The sequence below is a fragment of the Aegilops tauschii genome, chromosome 3 (assembly GCF_002575655.3).
Source record: "Aegilops tauschii subsp. strangulata cultivar AL8/78 chromosome 3, Aet v6.0, whole genome shotgun sequence".
Taxonomy (NCBI): domain Eukaryota; kingdom Viridiplantae; phylum Streptophyta; class Magnoliopsida; order Poales; family Poaceae; genus Aegilops; species Aegilops tauschii.
Window position 1 is genome coordinate 356,991,602 of NC_053037.3, and position 19,306 is coordinate 357,010,907.

General features: G+C 43.6%; 1 protein-coding gene across 2 annotated transcripts; it reads left to right on the top strand.

The window, feature by feature from the left end:
* Positions 1 to 3,756: 3,756 nt before the first annotated feature.
* LOC109737939 (DEAD-box ATP-dependent RNA helicase 1) lies at positions 3,757 to 8,821 on the top strand. 2 transcript variants are annotated; one of them, XM_020297055.4, is made up of 10 exons: positions 3,757 to 4,146; positions 4,450 to 4,637; positions 4,908 to 4,960; positions 5,103 to 5,350; positions 5,894 to 6,045; positions 6,145 to 6,322; positions 6,455 to 6,642; positions 6,913 to 7,117; positions 7,496 to 7,601; positions 7,723 to 8,821. In XM_020297055.4, exons 2-10 carry the CDS (start codon positions 4,498 to 4,500, stop codon positions 7,830 to 7,832), a joined length of 1,380 nt encoding a protein of 459 aa, XP_020152644.1. In that variant the 5' UTR covers positions 3,757 to 4,146; positions 4,450 to 4,497; the 3' UTR covers positions 7,833 to 8,821. The 2 variants fall into 2 exon arrangements, with proteins under 2 accessions (XP_020152644.1, XP_020152645.1); XM_020297056.4 differs by having other exon boundaries at positions 5,993 to 6,045.
* The last annotated feature ends 10,485 nt before the right edge of the window (positions 8,822 to 19,306 follow it).

The following is a 19,306-nucleotide window of genomic DNA, read 5'->3' on the forward strand; positions in this document are numbered from 1 at the left end:
GATACTCATGTTGGCTCCCACATGTTCCACGATGATCTCATCGGATGAACCACGATGTCGAGGATTCAATCAATCCCGTATACAATTCCCTTTGTCAATCGGTACGTTACTTGCCCGAGATTCGATCGTCGGTATCCCAATACCTTGTTCAATCTCGTTACCGGCAAGTCACTTTACTCGTACCATAATGCATGATCCCGTGACCAAACACTTGGTCACATTGAGCTCATTATGATGATGCATTACCGAGTGAGCCCAGAGATACCTCTCCGTCATACGGAGTGACAAATCCCAGTCTCGATTCGTGCCAACCCAACAGACACTTTCGGAGATACCCGTAGTGCACCTTTATAGCCACCCAGTTATGTTGTGACGTTTGGCACACCCAAAGCACTCCTATGGTATCCGGGAGTTGCACAATCTCATGGTCTAAGGAAATGATACTTGACATTTGGAAAAGCTCTAGCAAACGAACTACACGATCTTGTGCTATGCTTAGGATTGGGTCTTGTCCATCACATCATTCTCCTAATGATGTGATCCCGTTATCAATGACATCCAATGTCCATAGTCAGGAAACCATGACTATCTGTTGATCAACGAGCTAGTCAACTAGAGGCTCACTAGGGACATGTTGTGGTCTATGTATTCACACATGTATTATGATTTCCGGATAACACAATTATAGCATGAACAATAGAAAATTATCATGAACAAGGAAATATAATAATAACCATTTTATTATTGCCTCTAGGGCATATTTCCAACACTACTCGGAGACCCCCCCCCCCTCCCTGAAGTCACTCGACCACTCGACCGTACAAGAATCCATTCGACTTATTGAAGACCAGGAGTCATCCAGAACAGCAACGGACAAGCGTTCACTCTATAGCCTTTAAGGCCATTAAGGCATTTAAGGCTGGCGTTATCAGTAATGCCTCCTCTTTATGTACATTGAACTCTTGGTAACGGAGGAGGGCCGGGGTCCTGGCGCACTCTATATAAGCCACCCCCCTCTTCTGGCACAAGGGTTCGCACCCCCTGTAAGACACTCACACACATAATCCAGTCGACCGCCTCCGGGCACCGAGACATAGGGATGTTACTTCCTCTGCGAAGGGCCTGGACTCGTAAAACTCGTGTGTACAACTTCACCATAGCTAGGATCTTGCCTCCTCATACCTACCCCCCATTCTACTATCAGTCTTAGATCCACGACAGACGTCACCCAACTAAACGTGAGCAGATCGCGGAGGTGCCGTGCGTTCGGTACTTGATCTGTTGGATCGCGAAGACGTTCGACTACATCAACCGCGTTACTTAACGCTTCCGCTTTCGGTCTACGAGGGTACGTGGACACACTCTCCCAGCTCGTTGATATGCTTTTCCTAGATAGATCTTGCGTGATCGTAGGATTTTTTTTTGAAATACTATGTTCCCCAACACTTCTGATGTTGGGGGAATATTTGGGAATTTATAGGCCAAAAATTAGGGTTAGGAGACCTCCGAGCGGGGCGCACCCCCTAGGCTTGTGGCCTCCTCGAGGGTCTTCTGACTTCATCTCCAAGTCCTACGAGTGTCTTCTGGTCCAAGAAAAATCATCGCAAAAGTTTTATTCCGTTTGATATTCTTTTTCTGTAAAACTCAAAAACAAAGAAAAAACAGAAACTGGCACTGAGCTCTAGGTTAATATGTTAGTCCCAAAAATAATATAAAATAGCATATTAATGCATATAAAACATTCAAAATAGATAATACAATAGCATCGAATAATAAAAAATTATAGATACGTTGGAGACGTATCACTCCTCTCCATAGTTCTGCCCTTCCTTGCCGGCGTCGACTTCTGGGGAGCAACTAGTTAACGGGACTTCTTTGGGGGCTCCCGTAGAAGCCACTTTTTTCGCCTACGAGCACATCAAATGGTGTGTCTAGTCGCTGCCACATGTCGTGCTCTAGGCGCACCCTCGGGATTTCGACATTTTTATTTTTCTGTACGCGTTTTCTGGTTTTAGATTTTTTTTTTGCTTTTCGGTTTTTGATTCGTTTTCTATTTGTTTTGGCAGAAATTGCTTTTTTTTAGGAAGCAGTGCTCGTGAGCTTTCGTGAGAATTACAACAATGCTTTCCAAAAAAGGAAAATTATAGCACGTGCTTCCATGAAAAGCACAACTATGCTTCTCAAAAAGAAAGAAAGAAAATACCTTATGTTGTGCTTCACGAAATGGGAAAGCACAATCTGTGATTTCACGAGAAGCACAATCATGTCTCCGGAAAAAAGAAACGCACATCTGTGCTTACAATTTTTTTTTTTTAAAAACACACATGTGCTTCCGGGTTCTTTTTTTCCGGTTGCGTTCTTTTCCCGGATTTCGGAGTTTTTTTTTGTTATTTTTCGTCTCTTATATTCTTGGTTTTTTCGATTTTGTCGTGGAAAAGAGTTATTCGAAATCTATTAATATGATATCTATTTTTGAAAATCTTAACATGAGAAATCCAACGATGAAACAATTCGTGATTTGACCACACGGTTTAAGAGATAAAACATTAAAAAAATCTCCCACATACGACACACCACTCGTGCGCATAGAAAGATACTTCGCGACTCTTCACTGTCTCTTTTTTTTTAGATCAGACTCTTCACTGTTTTTGCCAGCCAGGGGCGGAGCTGGACAGCGGCCCACCCTGCGATTTGGACCGGCCTATAAGCATATGCAATTGGACATGGGCGGAGAAAAATAAAAGCCCAATAACACTTGACCTAGTCGCTCCCGACGAGACCTCCTATTGGACCCTCTTTGCGTCAAATTGGTGGCCAGACGCACAAGGGCAGCTCGACTGGGCCGGCCCATGAAGCTTCACCGCGGGACGAAAAAATGGCAAAAAGAAAAAGTCAGGCGCGACGGGGGTTCGAACTTGTGACAAAGTGCTTGCGACCGCGCACATGTCGCCAACACAGTAGACTAGCACAGTTGGTTAATTAGCAGCGCATGTATTAAAGAACTAAACCTGACTTGTAACCGTGTGAACAAATTATGAAATTCCAAAGAAATTTGTAACCGCGAACATTTTTTGAATTTGTGAACAAAAATTTGAAAAATGGACCATTTCGTGATATTCCGAACAAAAATTCAAACAGCGAATTTTTTTTGAATTGGTGAACAAAAATAATGGAAAATGGAAAATTTCGTGAAAGTATGAACAAAAATTTATAACCACAAACAATTTTAAAAATTCTTGAACATTTTTAAAATTTCTATCCAAATTTTGAAAACGTGGACATTTTTTGAAAATGTGAATAATTTTTTGAAAAACACGAACAATTTTCGAAAATCGGGAACAAATTTGAAATTCCAAAACTATTTTGAAAATTGCAAGATTTCTTGAAAATCACGAGCAAATTTTGAAAAATGGGAACAAATGTGAAATTCCAAAACTTTTTAAAAATTTGAACAAATTTGAAAACGCAAACATTTTCTGAAAATCACGTACAAATTTTGAAACACCGAACACATTTTGAAACACAAACAAATTTTGTACTTTTTTTGAAAAGAACGGAATGTTATTTGAAACCTGGACAAAGAAAATAAAACATTTTTTATAAAAAGCCAAATAAATTATTGAATATATTGAACTTTTTTGAAATTGCGATATTTCTAAAGCAAAAATAAAATAAAAAAAGAAACAGGAAAACGAAAAAGAAAAAACGTGAAAGAAAGGAGCATATAATAGCAGACCTCTTTGCACTTATAGGACAGTAGTGTTTTTAAGGTCGAGTGGCTAGACTCGCATCTCCAGAAGTGGGAGGTTTGAGATTCGAGTCCTCCCGATGGGTGTGCGGCAGGTCGACATTTTGCCGCAAAATGCGGCGAATAGGGAATTACGCTCCCGACCACGACGCCCTTTCCCGCCGCTCCCCGCGACCCCGCCTGCCTCGCCGGACGCCCAGCCGCCCAGGAGCCTTCTCCCTCCCGCCTCCCCATCCAGCAGTCCCTCCCGGCGCTCGGCGCCAGCCGCGCCCACCACACGTTCCCGCCCCCTGCGGCCCTGCCCCGGCCGCCTGGCGCCCCTGGAAGCTGCAAGCCGGCGCCCGCCGCCCAGTCCGCACTCCAACACTCCCGTTGCTCAGCAGTTAGCTCGATTTAAGGTACCAGCTCGTCCACTGTCCATTCCCTAATTTTGATTTACGGTTTGCTCTTTGCTGTGCTATCCACTGTCTAGTGCACGAACCAACAAACACATACAAATATTATTGCACATCATTTGTGTTCAGTTATGTCATTATGATTGATAGAAAGAAGATTATTATTGCATAACTATTGAAGAATGAAGAGGACCAGGGACATTGCTTCTCCTTTTCTTTTTCTCGGAGACATGCTATGAAGATAGAGAAGAAGGCTAATTAGTTACTACAACGTTCACACTTCATATTTGTTGTAATATTTTTTAGGAGGACCACCCTGTTTTCAAATCCTAGATCTGCCACTGTTGGCGTCTGATGGTGACCATGAAGACGAAGGAGCTGGAGGACGGGGTGCCCGAGGAGCGCGTGCCGCACCTGCCATGGATGCGGCACCCGGTTGACATCGACTCCTTCTTGGGCTGCCCTGTGATGAGCCTCCCCCGCCTAGACCCCAGGTACCATACCATACTCATACTCCCTGTCTGTGATGTGCAGTATTTTGTTCAGTTATTATGGCCTGCTGAATCTGTGATGCTTGATCCTGCACTTTTAGAACAATGGTGCTGTTGCGCTTCACTGAATAGCTTCTTGCGCTCCTAGCATTTAGGCAGGTTCTAACCATAACTACTAGAAGTTCTGTTAGCATTGGCTGCATCAATTTTGTTCAGTCTCATATGAACTAGTAATTTCACTTGTTTTACTGTTCAATTTGGTCTATTTTGTAGTAAGGTGCTTGCGTGCTTTGATTGTGCTACCTACACGGGATTTAGCATTGCAGGTTTTCTTTTTACCTTCTAGAAACTTGTGTATGCTAGTCTGTATTTCAATAGCAATTCCAGCAATTTATCCATTAAATATTCTCCAGTTCATCATAACAAATGGGAGTTTCTTCTGTTTGTTTATGCGATTTCTGGTTAAAGAGGTTTTTGATGCTATTGCTCCTGTGGTGGGCTTGGCAGTAGCATCAGCAGTTGGTCAATCGTCCATCGCGGATGAAATCTCAGATCTGATCAAGAAGTCCAAACAAGAGCTTTACCCATCTCTTGATGATGAATATGTTGAAATGGAACCACAGACTAAAGTTGATATATTGGTGGCAACTCCTGGAAGATTGATGGATCATATCAAAATGACAAAAGGTTTTAGTCTGGAGCATCTTCAATACCTGGTAGGCTTATTGGCAACAATTTCTGTCTCCTATTTCTACGCACCATTCTCCATACAATGCACGGCCGAGTTCATATGTGATGCATTGATAGGTGCTGTTATACATATTTGAGGTATTATTGTTTGTGTGTGCATAGTGCCATAGTACCATAGTACCATGTAATGTCAAACATAATGCTGGCAATGGGTTTGGACCAAGTGTATATGATTTACTTTAGCTGGTTTGTATCCAATTAGCAGCAATTCATGGTTATTTTTGGGGCATTTTGGGACGACTAAAACAATTTTCTAGATCCAGTTCAATTAGACACTTGCTATGGATGGCATTCAAAACCATGCGAGTGTTGCCTCTAGTTGCGACAAGTTTGGCATGCCCTGCTTCTGTTCTTTCCAAAGAATTATTCAGTCAACAGGGCCCGCTGTTTGTACAATTTTTCTAGCATATGATGATATGAAACTTAGCATAGCACTATAGTTTTGCATCTTATTATTGTTGCGTACTTGCTTGTGATTTTTTTTATTTTTTTGAAACTTGCGGTTCCAGGTTGTTGATGAGACAGATAGGATGTTAAGAGAGGCATATCAGTCCTGGTTACCAACAGTTATCCAGTTTACTCTCCCAACTAATCAAGATCATTTCCAGGATGACACTGCTGGACGAACTCTACTGCATCCATTGACTACCATTAGAAGATCGTAAGCCCTGTCCTGCTAAATCAATTTCTCATATTATTCTTGCCCTCTTTTATCACTTTATATTTCAGTTGAGGACTTAATCTATGCTATGGCATTTAGGGGTGTCGAGCGAGGGTTTAAAGGTAAATGCTATCCAAGACTGGCAAAGATAGTCTGTTCTGCTACACTGACGCAAGATCCCAGCAAACTTTCTCAACTTGAGCTGCATCATCCTTTGCTGTTGAATAGTGGGAAGAAGCGTTACAGAATTCCTACAAAGCTGGAGTCCTACAAGCTGGTTTGTCTCCAACACTCTGGGCAAATTTACTGATTGTTACTTTTATCAATGCTGAGGCCTGAAACACCCAAAATGTGAAAAGGCTATTGTGAACTATGCCGTGTGTTCTCATTATCCTTGCTGTTATTGCAGATCTGTACATCAAACATAAAGCCGCTATGTCTCATTGTTCTTCTCCAAGAGCTGTGCGGGGAGAAGTGCTTGGTTTTTACTAAATCTGTAGATGATAGTCACAGACTAAGCACTTTCCTGGGATTTTTCGAAGAGTTGCCCTTTAAGTTTAGTAAATTTTCAAGTTTGCAGCGTGAATCTACTCGAAGGTAATTTACTGATGTTTGTTTCCTGTTGTAAATCTGAGTTCATTTTCTTTAGTTGGTTGCAGACAGCCACAAAAATAAGTCACTACAAATAATCAACTCTGACTGAATATGCCTTATACAAGTTCCATGGATCATCTTTGTTTAGAGCATTTGGGTGCAAACTTAAGAAAGCGGCATTACTTGTTAAGTTTGTTCATGTTCATGGTGGAATGAGATACTGATATGTTAAACTTAATCTCACCTTGTCATATTGATCAAACTCTGCTGCAGGAAGACATTGGCAGCCTTCAAGGAAGGGAAAATAGATGTTCTGATTGGCTCAGATATAATGGCTCGAGGAATACATATTGATGGTTTAAAATATGTTATCAACTACGAGATGCCACAGTATGTGAAAACATACATCCACCGAGCAGGCCGGACTGCCAGGGCAGGCGAATCTGGTTCTTGCTTCACGTTTTTAAGGAAAAATGAGGCAATGCTCTGTTTAACGATAATAATAGTTAGCATTTTGGTACAATGCTTGCTTTGGTTGATTGATTAATACACCATGATAATGTACATTGCATGACTAAATGTGTAAAGAATATGCAGAACAACTGATCTCATCCTTGTATTGCTGCTGGCTAATTAGATTGCTGGGGAACAAGCAAATTGAGTATATTGATTATATTGAATTTGGTGTAGACAACTGTTACTATTGGGACTTTCTACTTACGAATGCATCAACAATGAATCACCTTGATATTTGTTTTGGAGTTAAAACAGATGTTCTACTACCAGGTGTATAAATTAATCTCAGTGTGATACTTCTTCTCTTGTTATTTGGGTTGCTGAATCAAATCCTGTGTAGGTTAAAAAATTTGACAATATGCTGAAGAAGGCAGGTGGTTCTAGCTGCATCCTACGCTCCCTGCCCGAGGAACCAATAGAAAGCCTTCGCCCACTTTTTGAGGCTGGTGAGTCAAACAGTCCTATTTTAATCAGATTATGTTGGTGTGCCATCCTTTGATGCTTCCTATTCATCCTAATATATTGTTTCTGTTGTTTTTTTTTCCTTGCTGGGCTGTTAAATTTAAGCTCTGGAGAAACTGAACGGGTCTGTGGAACCAGAAGCATCAAAGAAGTCTAATAAGTCGGGAGATAAAGCGCCGGGATCTTTGAAAAGAAAGAGAAGCAAACAAACGTGAATCAATAGATTAGTTGGTTTTCCCTAACATCTTAAATCTCCATCTGGTACATATATTTGGGATGACACGACAGTGATTTGATAATGGTGCGAGGATAAAGCATGTGGTTTAGTGTTTTCGGGGTTGATCTATTTAGAGTGAATATTTGTTCGTAAACCTGGAAGCTATAGGTACACATTTGTAATTGCATTTTTTGTAGCTTAGCGACCGCGATTGCATATGCGGTGGTGGGTTGAGTTGCTGAGCGACGGAGGCCTTTGTCGCACCGGGAGGGGTAGCAAGCAGTCTTGGATGGGCTTGCTACCATCGCTAGGCGCTGTCCTAAACGAGGGTCAGTCATACGTCTCCAACGTATCTATAACTTTTTATTATTCCATGCTATTATATTATCTGTTTTGGATGTTTAATGGGCTTTATTATGCTCTTTTATATTATTTTTGGGACTAACCTATTAACCGAAGGCCCAGTGCAAATTGCTGTTTTTTTACCTATTTCACGGAATGAAACCTTCGCGAGGATTGCTTTTGGAACAAACGCAATCCAGCCCAGGGGGGTAGGCGCGCCCCCCACCCTTGTGGGCCCCTTGTAGCTCCACCGACCTACTTCTTCCTATATATACTCTTATACCCTGAAAACATCCAGGGGAGCCACGAAACACTTTTTTCACCGCCGCAACCTTCTGTACCCGTGAGATCGCATCTTGGGGCCTTTTCCGGCGCTCCGCCGGAGGGGGAATCGATCACGGATGGCTTCTACATCAACACCATAGCCTCTCCGATGATGTGTGAGTAGTTTACCACAGACCTTCGGGTCCATAGTTATTAGCTAGATGGCTTCTTCTCTCTCTTTGGATCTCAATACAAAGTTCTCCTTGATTCTCTTGAAGATCTATTTGATGTAATACTTTTTGCGGTGTGTTTGCCGAGATCCGATGAATTATGGGTTTATGATCAAGATTATCTATGAACAATATTTGATTCTTCTCTGAACTCTTATATGCATGATTTGATATCTTTGCAAGTCTTTTTGAATTATCAGTTTGGTTTGGCCTACTAGATTGATCTTTCTTGCAATGAGAGAAGTGCTTAGCTTTGGGTTCAATCTTGCGGTGCTCGATCCCAGTGACAGAAAGGGAACCGACACGTATTGTATTGTTGCCATCGAGGATAAAAAAGATGGGGTTTATATCATATTGCTTGAGTTTATCCCTCTACATCATGTCATCGTGCCTAATGCGTTACTCTGTTCTTATGAACTTAATACTCTAGATGCATGCTGGATAGCGGTCGATGTGTGGAGTAATAGTAGTAGATGCAGAATTGTTTCGGTCTACTTGATACGGACGTGATGCCTATGTTCATGATCATGCCTAGATATTCTCATAACTATGCGCTTTTCTATCAATTGCTCGGCAGTAATTTGTTCACCCACCGTAATATATGCTATCATGAGAGAAGCCTCTAGTGAAACCTATGGCTCCCGGGTCTATTTTACATCATATTAGTTTTCTGTCAACTAGCTATTTCTGTTGCCGTTTATTTTGCAATCTTTATTTTTCAATCTATACAACAAAAATACCAAAAATATTTATCTTATTATCTTTATCAGATCTCACTTTTGCAAGTGGCCGTGAAGGGATTGACAACTCCTTTATCGCGTTGGTTGCAAGGTTCTTAATTGTTTGTGCAGGTACTAGGCGATTTGCGTGTAGTCTCCTACTGGATTGATACCTTGGTTCTCAAAAACTGAGGGAAATACTTACGCTACTTTGCTGCATCACCCTTTCCTCTTCAAGGGAAAACCAACGCATGCTCAAGAGGTAGCAGTCAGCAAGAATCTGCAAAGGTGAAACAACACATGTGCTAGCTATGCCTCTTTTTTTTAGAATCGTGCTAGCTATGCTTACCGGGTATGGTAGTGCTGGATGAACATCGGTGGCTGGCGTCCCCGGTTCATCTATGGATGCAATGCATGATAATAAGTCGAATCTATTGTCACTTGAAAGCAACCTGACAATAGATTCGACTTATTATACCAATACTCAGCTTTGTGGCAGCCAGGATGCCCATTCATGTGGCTGATCATGCACTAGACATCCGAGGTAGGTCTAGAGGCATTGATTGAGCCTCTTGGTTTGATCGTTTGTCTGCGGGTGGTAGGAAGAGCGCAAAGTGTTGCGTCGGCCAACTTGAAGAGCCGCTGCCACATGATGACTTGAGGCATGTCGTGCGGTCGATAGACAGAGTCTAGGAACATAGTCACCACCAAGGTTGTCGTGTATGGGTGCTTGAGAGGTATGAAGTGTCCATACTTCGAAAATTTGTCGATGACGACGAAGATAGTATCAAACCCATTGGAGTGGGCAGTCCTTCAACATTTTGCCATGGCACAGGAGGGACTGGTAGAGGTTGAAGCGGACCCGACATTTTGCATCGCTCGTGCTTTGCCTGTTGATAGACAGTGCAGTGTTTCACAAAGTTGTCCACATCCCTTCACATGTTGGGCCAATAAAACAGTTGTTTGACGCGTCTTAGCATGACCAGGACTCCACAATGCCCTCTCAGCCTGCTGTTGTGCAAAGCTGCCAACACTGCCTGATGAGCTTCAGTGTGAGATACCAACCAAATCCGTCCTTCGAAACGAATCACCCCTTCATGCAAATAGTACACTTGCTCATTGCTGCCTGTCTAGCTCGGCCAACAATTTTTTTGCTTGTTCATCAGAGTTGTAATGTTCTACCACGATCTTCATCCATCTTTGTGATCACCGATATCCCATGTGCTTGGTATGTAGGTGAGCTACGAGACAGAGCATCATCAACTTTGTTTTCACACCCTCTTTTGTACACTACTTTATTCCGCATGCCCATCAGTTTGAAAAATCTTTTTCTTGCTAAATTTGTGTCGTGATGTAGTGGTCTCCTAAGTGCAGCAAGCTTCGCTGATCTGTATAGATGACGAATGGCTTGTGCTACAGATATTGCTTCCATTGGTCGATGGTGAGCAGAAATGCCAAGCACTCTTTGTCGTATGTGGACAACGTCTGGTTCTTTGGCCCCAATGTTGCTTAAGAGTGTCACCGAGTGTCCTTTTTGCATGAGCATTGATCCTAAGACGCTAGCATCAGTCTTAAGAATGAATGTTGTCCTCTGGTGGTGTAGGCTACATGTGGCGCTCCATGGTGAAGTTCACGCATGGATGTGATGCCTCTTTGTTTGACTCGAGTCATGTAACTCTTCTCCCCTTTAGCTTCATCAGCGAATGAGATATTCTCCTTGTATGGAACTGCTGGCTTAGGGCCTTCTTTAATACGAGGAACTTTAGGTGAGGAGCTCTCCCACGCCGCAAAGAAAATGTGGATGCATGCCTTGTGTTTCACTAGTAGAAAACAGGGCTTTGGTTCGGGCCTGGCCAGCCCATTAGTCCCGGTTCTTCACGAACCAGGACCCATGGGGGGCATTAGACCCGGTTCGTGAGCCCAGGGGGCCGGCCGGGGCCTCGTGGGCATTGGTCCTGGTTCGTCTAGATCTATTTGTTCCGGTTCTAGGCACGAACCGGGACCAATGGGCCGCGCTCCTGGCTCACAGCTATTGGTAGCGGTTCGTGCCAAGAACCGGTACAGGAGGGGGATTTAGTTCCGGTTCCTGCCACGAACCGGGACAAATAAGTTGCCTATATATACCCCATCGCCGCAGCAGAGCACTCCACGGTGCTCTGTTTTTTGCTGGCCGGCGAGGGAGAGGGCATTGGGTGCTCTAGCTCACCTCCTATGCACATGAGGTGTTCGATGAAATGCTCGAGCCACACTAGTTAAGCTTTCTCCTCTCGAAGCTCGACCTCGGAGCTCCATTTTTCCCGAGATTTGTCTAGGTTTAGCGGTCCGTCACGCCCCGTCCTCGTTTTCACCGCCGTTGATCGCCCGCGCCGATCTCGTCGCCGGCACCACCGTGGTGAGCCTCTTGTTCTTATCTTCTTTATGATTTTCTTACTTTAGATAGATACTTGTATGATTTTCTTACTTTAGATAGATACTTGTCTGATTTTCTTACTTTTGACACACATAATTATATATAATGCACGCAGATGAACCGGCAATGGATGTACGGTGAAAGACACACCTCCGAGTACATTAAGGGCGTGCATGAGTTTCTTGAAGCGGCTGAGGCAAACAAGAAGAATGGTTTTATGTGTTGTCCATGCCCTAAATGTGGGAATACGATGTCTTACTCTGACCGGAAAATCCTTCATGCCCACTTGCTTTACAAGGGTTTCATGCCACACTATAATGTTTGGACGAGGCACGGAGAAATAGGGGTTATGATGGAAGACGGCGAAGAAGAAGAGGACGATGACAACTATGTGCCCCCTGAATATGGTGATGCTGCAACGGGGGGAGCTGGTGAAGATCAAGAGGAACCAGACGATGTGCCCGATGATGCTGCTGAAGATCAAGAGGAACCAGACGATGTGCCCGATGATGATGATCTCCGCCGGGTCATTGTCGATGCAAGGACGCAATGCGAAAGTCAAAAGGAGAAGCTGAAGTTCGATCGCATGTTAGAGGATCACAAAAAATGGTTGTACCCCAATTGCGAAGATGGCAACACAAAGCTCGGTACCGTACTGGAATTGCTGCAGTGGAAGGCAGAGAATGTTGTGCCTGACAAAGGATTTGAGAAGCTACTGAAAATATTGAAGAAGAAGCTTCCAAAGGATAACGAATTGCCCGACAGTACGTATGCAGCAAAGAAGGTCATATGCCCCCTAGGATTGGAGGTGCAGAAGATACATGCATGCCCTAATGACTGCATCATCTACTGTGGTGCGTATGAGGATTTGAACGCATGCCCGGTATGCGGTGCATTGCGGTATAAGATCAGACGAGATGACCCTGGTGATGTTGACGGCGAGCCCGCAGGAAGAGGGTTCCTGCGAAGGTGATGTGGTATGCTCCTATAATACCACGGTTGAAACGACTGTTCAGAAACAAAGAGCATGCCAAGTTGATGCGATGGCACAGTGAGGACCGTAAGAAAGACGGGAAGTTGAGAGCACCCGCTGACGTGTCGCAGTGGAGAAAAATCGAGAGAGAGTACTGGGATGAGTTTGCACGTGACCCAAGGAACGTATGGTTTGGTTTAAGCGCGGATGGCATTAATCCTTTCGGGGAGCAGAGCAGCAATCACAGCACCTGGCCCATGACTCTATGTATGTATAACCTTCCTCCTTAGATTTGCATGAAGCGGAAGTTCATTATGATACCAGTTCTCATCCAAGGCCCTAAGCAACCCGGCAACGACATTGATGTGTACCTAAGGCCATTAGTTGAAGAACTTTTACAGTTGTGGAATGAAAACGGTGTACGTACGTGGGATGAGCACAAACAGGAGGAATTTAACCTGCACGAGTTGTTGTTTGTAACCATCAACGATTGGCCCGCTCTCAGTAACCTTTCAGGACAGACAAACAAGGGATACCACGCATGCACGCACTGTTTAACTGACACCGAAAGTATATACCTGGACAAATGCAGGAAGAATGTGTACCTGGGCCATCGTCGATTTCTTCCGACCAACCATCAATGTCGAAAGAAAGGCAAGCATTTCAAAGGCGAGGCAGATCACCGGAAGAAGCCCGCCATGCGTACCGGTGATCACGTACTTGCTATGGTCAATGATTTACACATAATCTTTGGAAAGGGTCCCGGCGGACTAGCTGTTCCGAATGACGCTGAGGGACGCGCACCCATGTGGAAGAAGAAATCTATATTTTGGGACCTACCCTACTGGAAAGACCTAGAGGTCCGCTCTTCGATCGATGTGATGCACGTGACGAAGAACCTTTGCGTGAACCTGCTAGGCTTCTTGGGCGTGTATGGGAAGACAAAAGATACAGCTGAGGCACGGGAGGACTTGCAACGTTTGTACGAAAAAGACGACATGCCTCCAAAGCAGTATGAAGGTCCTGCCAGCTACGCTCTTACCAAAGAAGAGAAGGAAATCTTCTTTGAATGCCTGCTTAGTATAAAGGTCCCGACTGGCTTCTCGTCGAATATAAAGGGAATAATAAATATGCCAGAGAAAAAGTTTCAGAACCTAAAGTCCCATGACTGCCACGTGATTATGACGCAACTGCTTCCGGTTGCATTGAGGGGGCTTCTACCGGAAAATGTCCGATTAGCCATTGTGAAGTTATGTGCATTCCTCAATGCAATCTCTCAGAAGGTGATCGATCCAGAAATCATACAAAGGCTAAGGAGTGATGTGGTGCAATGTCTTGTCAGTTTCGAGCTGGTGTTCCCACCATCCTTCTTCAATATCATGACGCACATCCTAGTTCATCTAGTTGATGAGATTGTCATTCTGGGCCCCGTATTTCTACACAATATGTACCCCTTTGAGAGGTTCATGGGAGTCCTAAAGAAATATGTCCGTAACCGCGCTAGGCCAGAAGGAAGCATCTCCATGGGCCATCAAACAGAGGATGTCATTGGGTTTTGTGTTGACTTCATTCCTGGCCTTAAGAAGATAGGTCTCCCTAAATCGCGGTATGAGGGGAGACTGACTGGAAAAGGCATGCTTGGAGGGGACTCAATAATATGCAGGGACGGATATTCTTGGTCTCAAGCACACTACACAGTTCTACAGAACTCTACCTTGGTGACCCCGTATGTCGATGAACACAAGAACAGTCTGCGCACCAAACACCCGGAGCAGTGCGACGACTGGATTACATGTGAACACACCAGGACTTTCAGCAGTTGGTTGGAAACACGTCTCAGAGGTGACAACACTGTTTGTGATGAGCTGTACTCGTTGTCCAGGGGACCATCTTCGACTGTATTGACTTACAAAGGATACGAGATAAATGGGAATACATTTTACACGATCGCCCAAGATCAAAAGAGCACCAACCAAAACAGCGGTGTCTGCTTTGATGCAGCAACCGAGAGGGGAAAGGACACATATTATGGTAACATAATGGACATATGGGAACTTGACTACGGACATGATTTTAAGGTCCCTTTGTTTAAGTGCAAATGGGTCAATCTGTCAGGAGGCGGGGTACAGGTAGACCCACAGTACGGAATGACAACAGTGGATCTGAACAATCTTGGGTACACTGACGAACCGTTCGTCCTAGCCAATGATGTGGCATAGGTTATCTATGTGAAGGACATGTCTACCAAACCGAGAAAAAGAAAAGATAAGGAAGCGGATACATCATATGATGAGCCAAAGCGCCACATAGTTCTTTCAGGAAAAAGGGACATCGTGGGAGTGGAGGGCAAGTCAGACATGTCCGAAGATTATGAAAAATTCATGAAATTCCTCCCTTCAAAGTCAAGGCTGACCCAAGCATCCTGATAAATGATGAAGATTATCCATGGTTACGGCGCAATAAGGAAAGGACACAAGCGAAGAAAAACTGAAGACTTTCTGTCCACAACTATTATGATGATACCATGCCAACTTTCAACCTTTTCGTAGTTCATTTGAAATCCCTTTGTAACAGACGAGTTTCCGTATGAAATCCTGATACTTCGAAAGAGATTGTCCGTTTTGTACACGAAGTGCATCCAGTTTTTGTCGTAACCCTCTCAACTTTCTTGCACATGCTATGTGGATGAAATGATGATACCATGCCAACTTTCAACCTTTTCATAGTTCATTTGAAATGTTTTTCAATTTTAGGGTCTTATAGCTCAAAATAATCAGTAAATGCATGAAAAATAACAAATGAAGTCAGAAAGGGTTGAAAATTGATGATGTGGCTTTGAATGGTGCATTTTGAACACACAAAAAGTCAGGAGTTCAAATAAGTTTAAAAAAATATAAACTTTAATAAAATATATAAGTAGAAACAAAATAAAATAAACTTTAATAACATAAATAAAATTTATGAAACTAAAATTATCAAAGTATTTTCTCTTCAAAACATTATAAGCAACCTCTAGTATTATTGAAACTAAAATTATATAAAATTGATGCAACTAAAATTATCGAAGTATTTTCTGTTCAAAATCATTAAAAGCAAAAAGAATTTTCATAAAGAACTTCTTTTGTTAGAAACTTTAATAGCAAAAAGAATTATCATAAAGTAAAATAAATAAGTAATTAGAAACAAAATAAAATAAATAAGTTTTTTGTTGTAAGTAGAAACAAAACAAAGTAAATAAAGCAAAAAAGAAAACAAAAAACAGGAAAAAATAAAAAATATGCCACCTACTGGGCCACCACAGCCTGAATACGACTAGAAACCCATCGATGGGTCAGGATTCAGGCCCGCAGAAGGCCCAGTAGGCCCATCAGGCATAGCAGTGACAATTAGGCCCGTAAGCCTGCAATGGAGAGGAGCTCGAGAGGGGTGCGGCAGTGGGGCTTATAAACCACTGTGCGCCCCTCTCAACTAGCGAGGTGGGACTAAAGTTTTGACGCGGGCGCAGCAGCACAAGGCCTTTGGTCCCGGTTGGTGACACCAACCGGTACTAAAGGGGCGCATTGGTACCGGTTCGTGGCACCAACCGGGACCAATGCCCCCCCTTTAGTCCCGGTTGGTGCCACCAATCGGGACCAAAGGCCACCGCTTCCCGCCCTTTGGGCTGCTGAAAAGAGGCCTTTGGTCCCGGTTGGTGGCACCAACCGGGACTAAAGGTCGCATTCGTCCCGGTTGCTGTCATGAACCGGGACCAATGCTTCGTCTATATAACTAGCACTTGTGAAATTTTTCATTCAGTTCGTCTTTCCCCGCCCCGACGACGCCGCCAGGCTGCCCCTCTGCGCCTCGCCGTGCCGTCGTCGCCCTGCCTCCGACGCCGTCCCGCACCGCCCCGCGCCCCCCTGCCTCCTCGTCGCCCATCGCCGCGCCCCTCACCGTCGCCGTTGCCGCCCCCTGCCTCCTCGTCGCCCGTCGCCGCGCCCCTCACCGTCACCCCCGTGCCCTGCCTCCTCGTCGATCGCCGCCCCCTTGCGCAGTATGAGCTCATTATATGAATTTTCCTAATTTAGATGTGTAATTAATTTAGATGTGTAGTTAGTTGAGTTGTTGTAATTTGTTCATAAATGAATATGCAAAAGTTAGAATTTTTTCTGTTCATAGATTTTTTTGGTGACATTATTGTTGAATAATGAAATGTTCGTGTGTTCATACATATGCAAAGAATATGTCAATTTTTTTCATAGAATTTTATGATTTTTTTCTGTTGTAATTTTGTTCATATAATTTTTATTTTGTTCATAGAATTTTTATGATTTTTTTGTGTTGTAATTTTGTTCATAGAATAAGAAGAGAAAGTGTTTAATAGAATTAGTTAGAAAAATAATAGAACTAGTTAAACTAGTTTATTTTTAGTAAGTACTACTTTATTCTATTTATAGTAAGTGCTTAGTAGTTGAACTAGTTGATTTAATAAAACTAGTTTATTTTACTATAGAAGTAGTTTATTTTTAGCAAGAAAATTAATAGAACTAGTTTATTTTTTTAGTTAAAGCAATTATTCCCGCATCGACGTCGACGATGCCAATCCCGCATCCTCGTCGTCGACTCGGCGGAGGAGGCCGGCTTGATCAGAGGGGCCATGTCCGGGACTGGGCTCCGCCGGGCTGGTTTTGGGAGGTGCTACCTTCCAGGGGCGTAGGTTGGTGAGGAGCCAGCCCGTCGTTGACCCGATCCTTGTTTGGTGGCGGTCGCGTGGGCCAGTGACGGTGCCGAGACTTCCGGACACCGCGGAGGTGGTACGTCACCGTGTCAGCGAGGAGGACGAGCACGTCCGTCGCTACATGGTTGCGTTGGAGGGCAGGTTCGACAATACCTGGCAGGTTCTTCAGGGATCTCACTGGAGCTGTGATCCTGTGATGGTTCCTTCTCTTTGGGTGTCCACCGCCCGCGCCGATACCCATCGGGCGCTACGGTTCTAGCTGTACTATATGTATTCGAGGTGTATTAGTGATAATATTCGACGATGTACGGACGCATGGAGATGATGTAGTTTTGCTTATAATTGAATGCATCCTAATTTGAATACTACTTTATTTTGTGATTTGATTTTGCTTATTGAATGCTCAAATTGGAAAACTACTCCTACTTTGAATGCTCGAATTGGAGAGCACTATGCAAGGCGTACGCATATGATAGTTGATAGCTTATAGGGTTTTTGTTTTCGCAGAAATCTAGGAGACCCCCTCCATCATCCCCGCCGTCGTCCCCGTCACCGACCCCCTCCGACCTCGAGGTGAGACTAGCCACGAACCGGTTTTAGAAAGATAATTAAACGATATTTCAGGTTGACTTTAAGTCTCTTGAGTCTCCACCATATATGAGAGGACGAAGAATCCCGACTGTTGTCGTGGGGGTAGCTTCTCCTTCGTTCCCGTGTGCTACACAATTTGGTGTAATGCACTCGGGAACGAAAGGAGGAGCTACCATCACCGACGGTCGCAAATGTCAGAGAGGAATTAATCAGTGAGGAAGAGTTCCACCATATATATATGAGAGGACGAAGAATCCCGACTGTTGTCGTGGGGGTCGCTTCTCCTTCATTCCCGTGTGCTAGACATTTTGGTGTAATGCACTCGGGAATGAAAGGAGGAGCAACCATCACCAACGGTCGAATGTATACACCACGTGAGCTGAGAGTTTTCAAGAAAAGACTCGACAGACCGATAGTCAACCCATGATGAATAATAATGATCTAACTTAGGTTTTTTAGTACATATATTTAATTGTAGATGTTTAATATTTGAATTATGAACATAGGAAATGTCGTACTCGGACGACGAAAGTCTCCCGGGGGAGTGCGACTGGTGCCACGACGACCGAGGTCTGTGCGACATGCCTTACCTGGACGAAGATCGGCGCTTCAGCATTAAGCTGGAGGAGACCTTCGATGTTGAAACGGTACGCAACAACGACAAGTGTTATTTTTTCGTAATTAAGCACGACTTCAAATATTTCAACATGTACTTTTCATCTTTTACAATTCGACTAGCTTATCCCATGCCATGCAAGACGCTATGTCTTGAAGAGGATGGGTTTTGAAGACCATGAAAGTTTCGAAACAAAGAGAATTCACCTAAGGACCCATCATGGTGTGGATTTTAAAGTAAAGTTGTACAATTCTGAGAGCGTAACCCATTTTGGTTGCAAAAAATGGGAAGCACTTTGCAAGATGTATGGTTTTGATGAGGGTATGCTTGTCACCATGGATCTTGGTGATCCTGAAATCGAGCAAGACAATATGGACATTTGGGTCCTTGTTGATACGCCTCCAATTCTACCGCTATGTGAGTTCCTCAAACATAGTTATTAGCTAATTTATATTGTTTATTTCAAAATAGTTGACATCTCATTTCCATTGACAGCTTATTTTGATTGTTCAAATAATGTGTGGAACATGGTAGACAAAACTCACTACACCGATGGCTCCGAATTAACTTTTCAGGAGAAAAATCATCTGGTCGGATTTTGTACTGATAT

Coding starts and splice junctions, on each gene's coding strand:
- LOC109737939 (XM_020297055.4), top strand. CDS start 4,498: ATGGTGACCATGAAGACGAAGGAGCTGGAGGACGGGGTGCCCGAGGAG. Junction 4,961..5,102: donor CACGGGATTTAGCATTGCAG/GTTTTCTTTTTA, acceptor TTCTGGTTAAAG/AGGTTTTTGATGCTATTGCT. Junction 5,351..5,893: donor TGGAGCATCTTCAATACCTG/GTAGGCTTATTG, acceptor TTGCGGTTCCAG/GTTGTTGATGAGACAGATAG.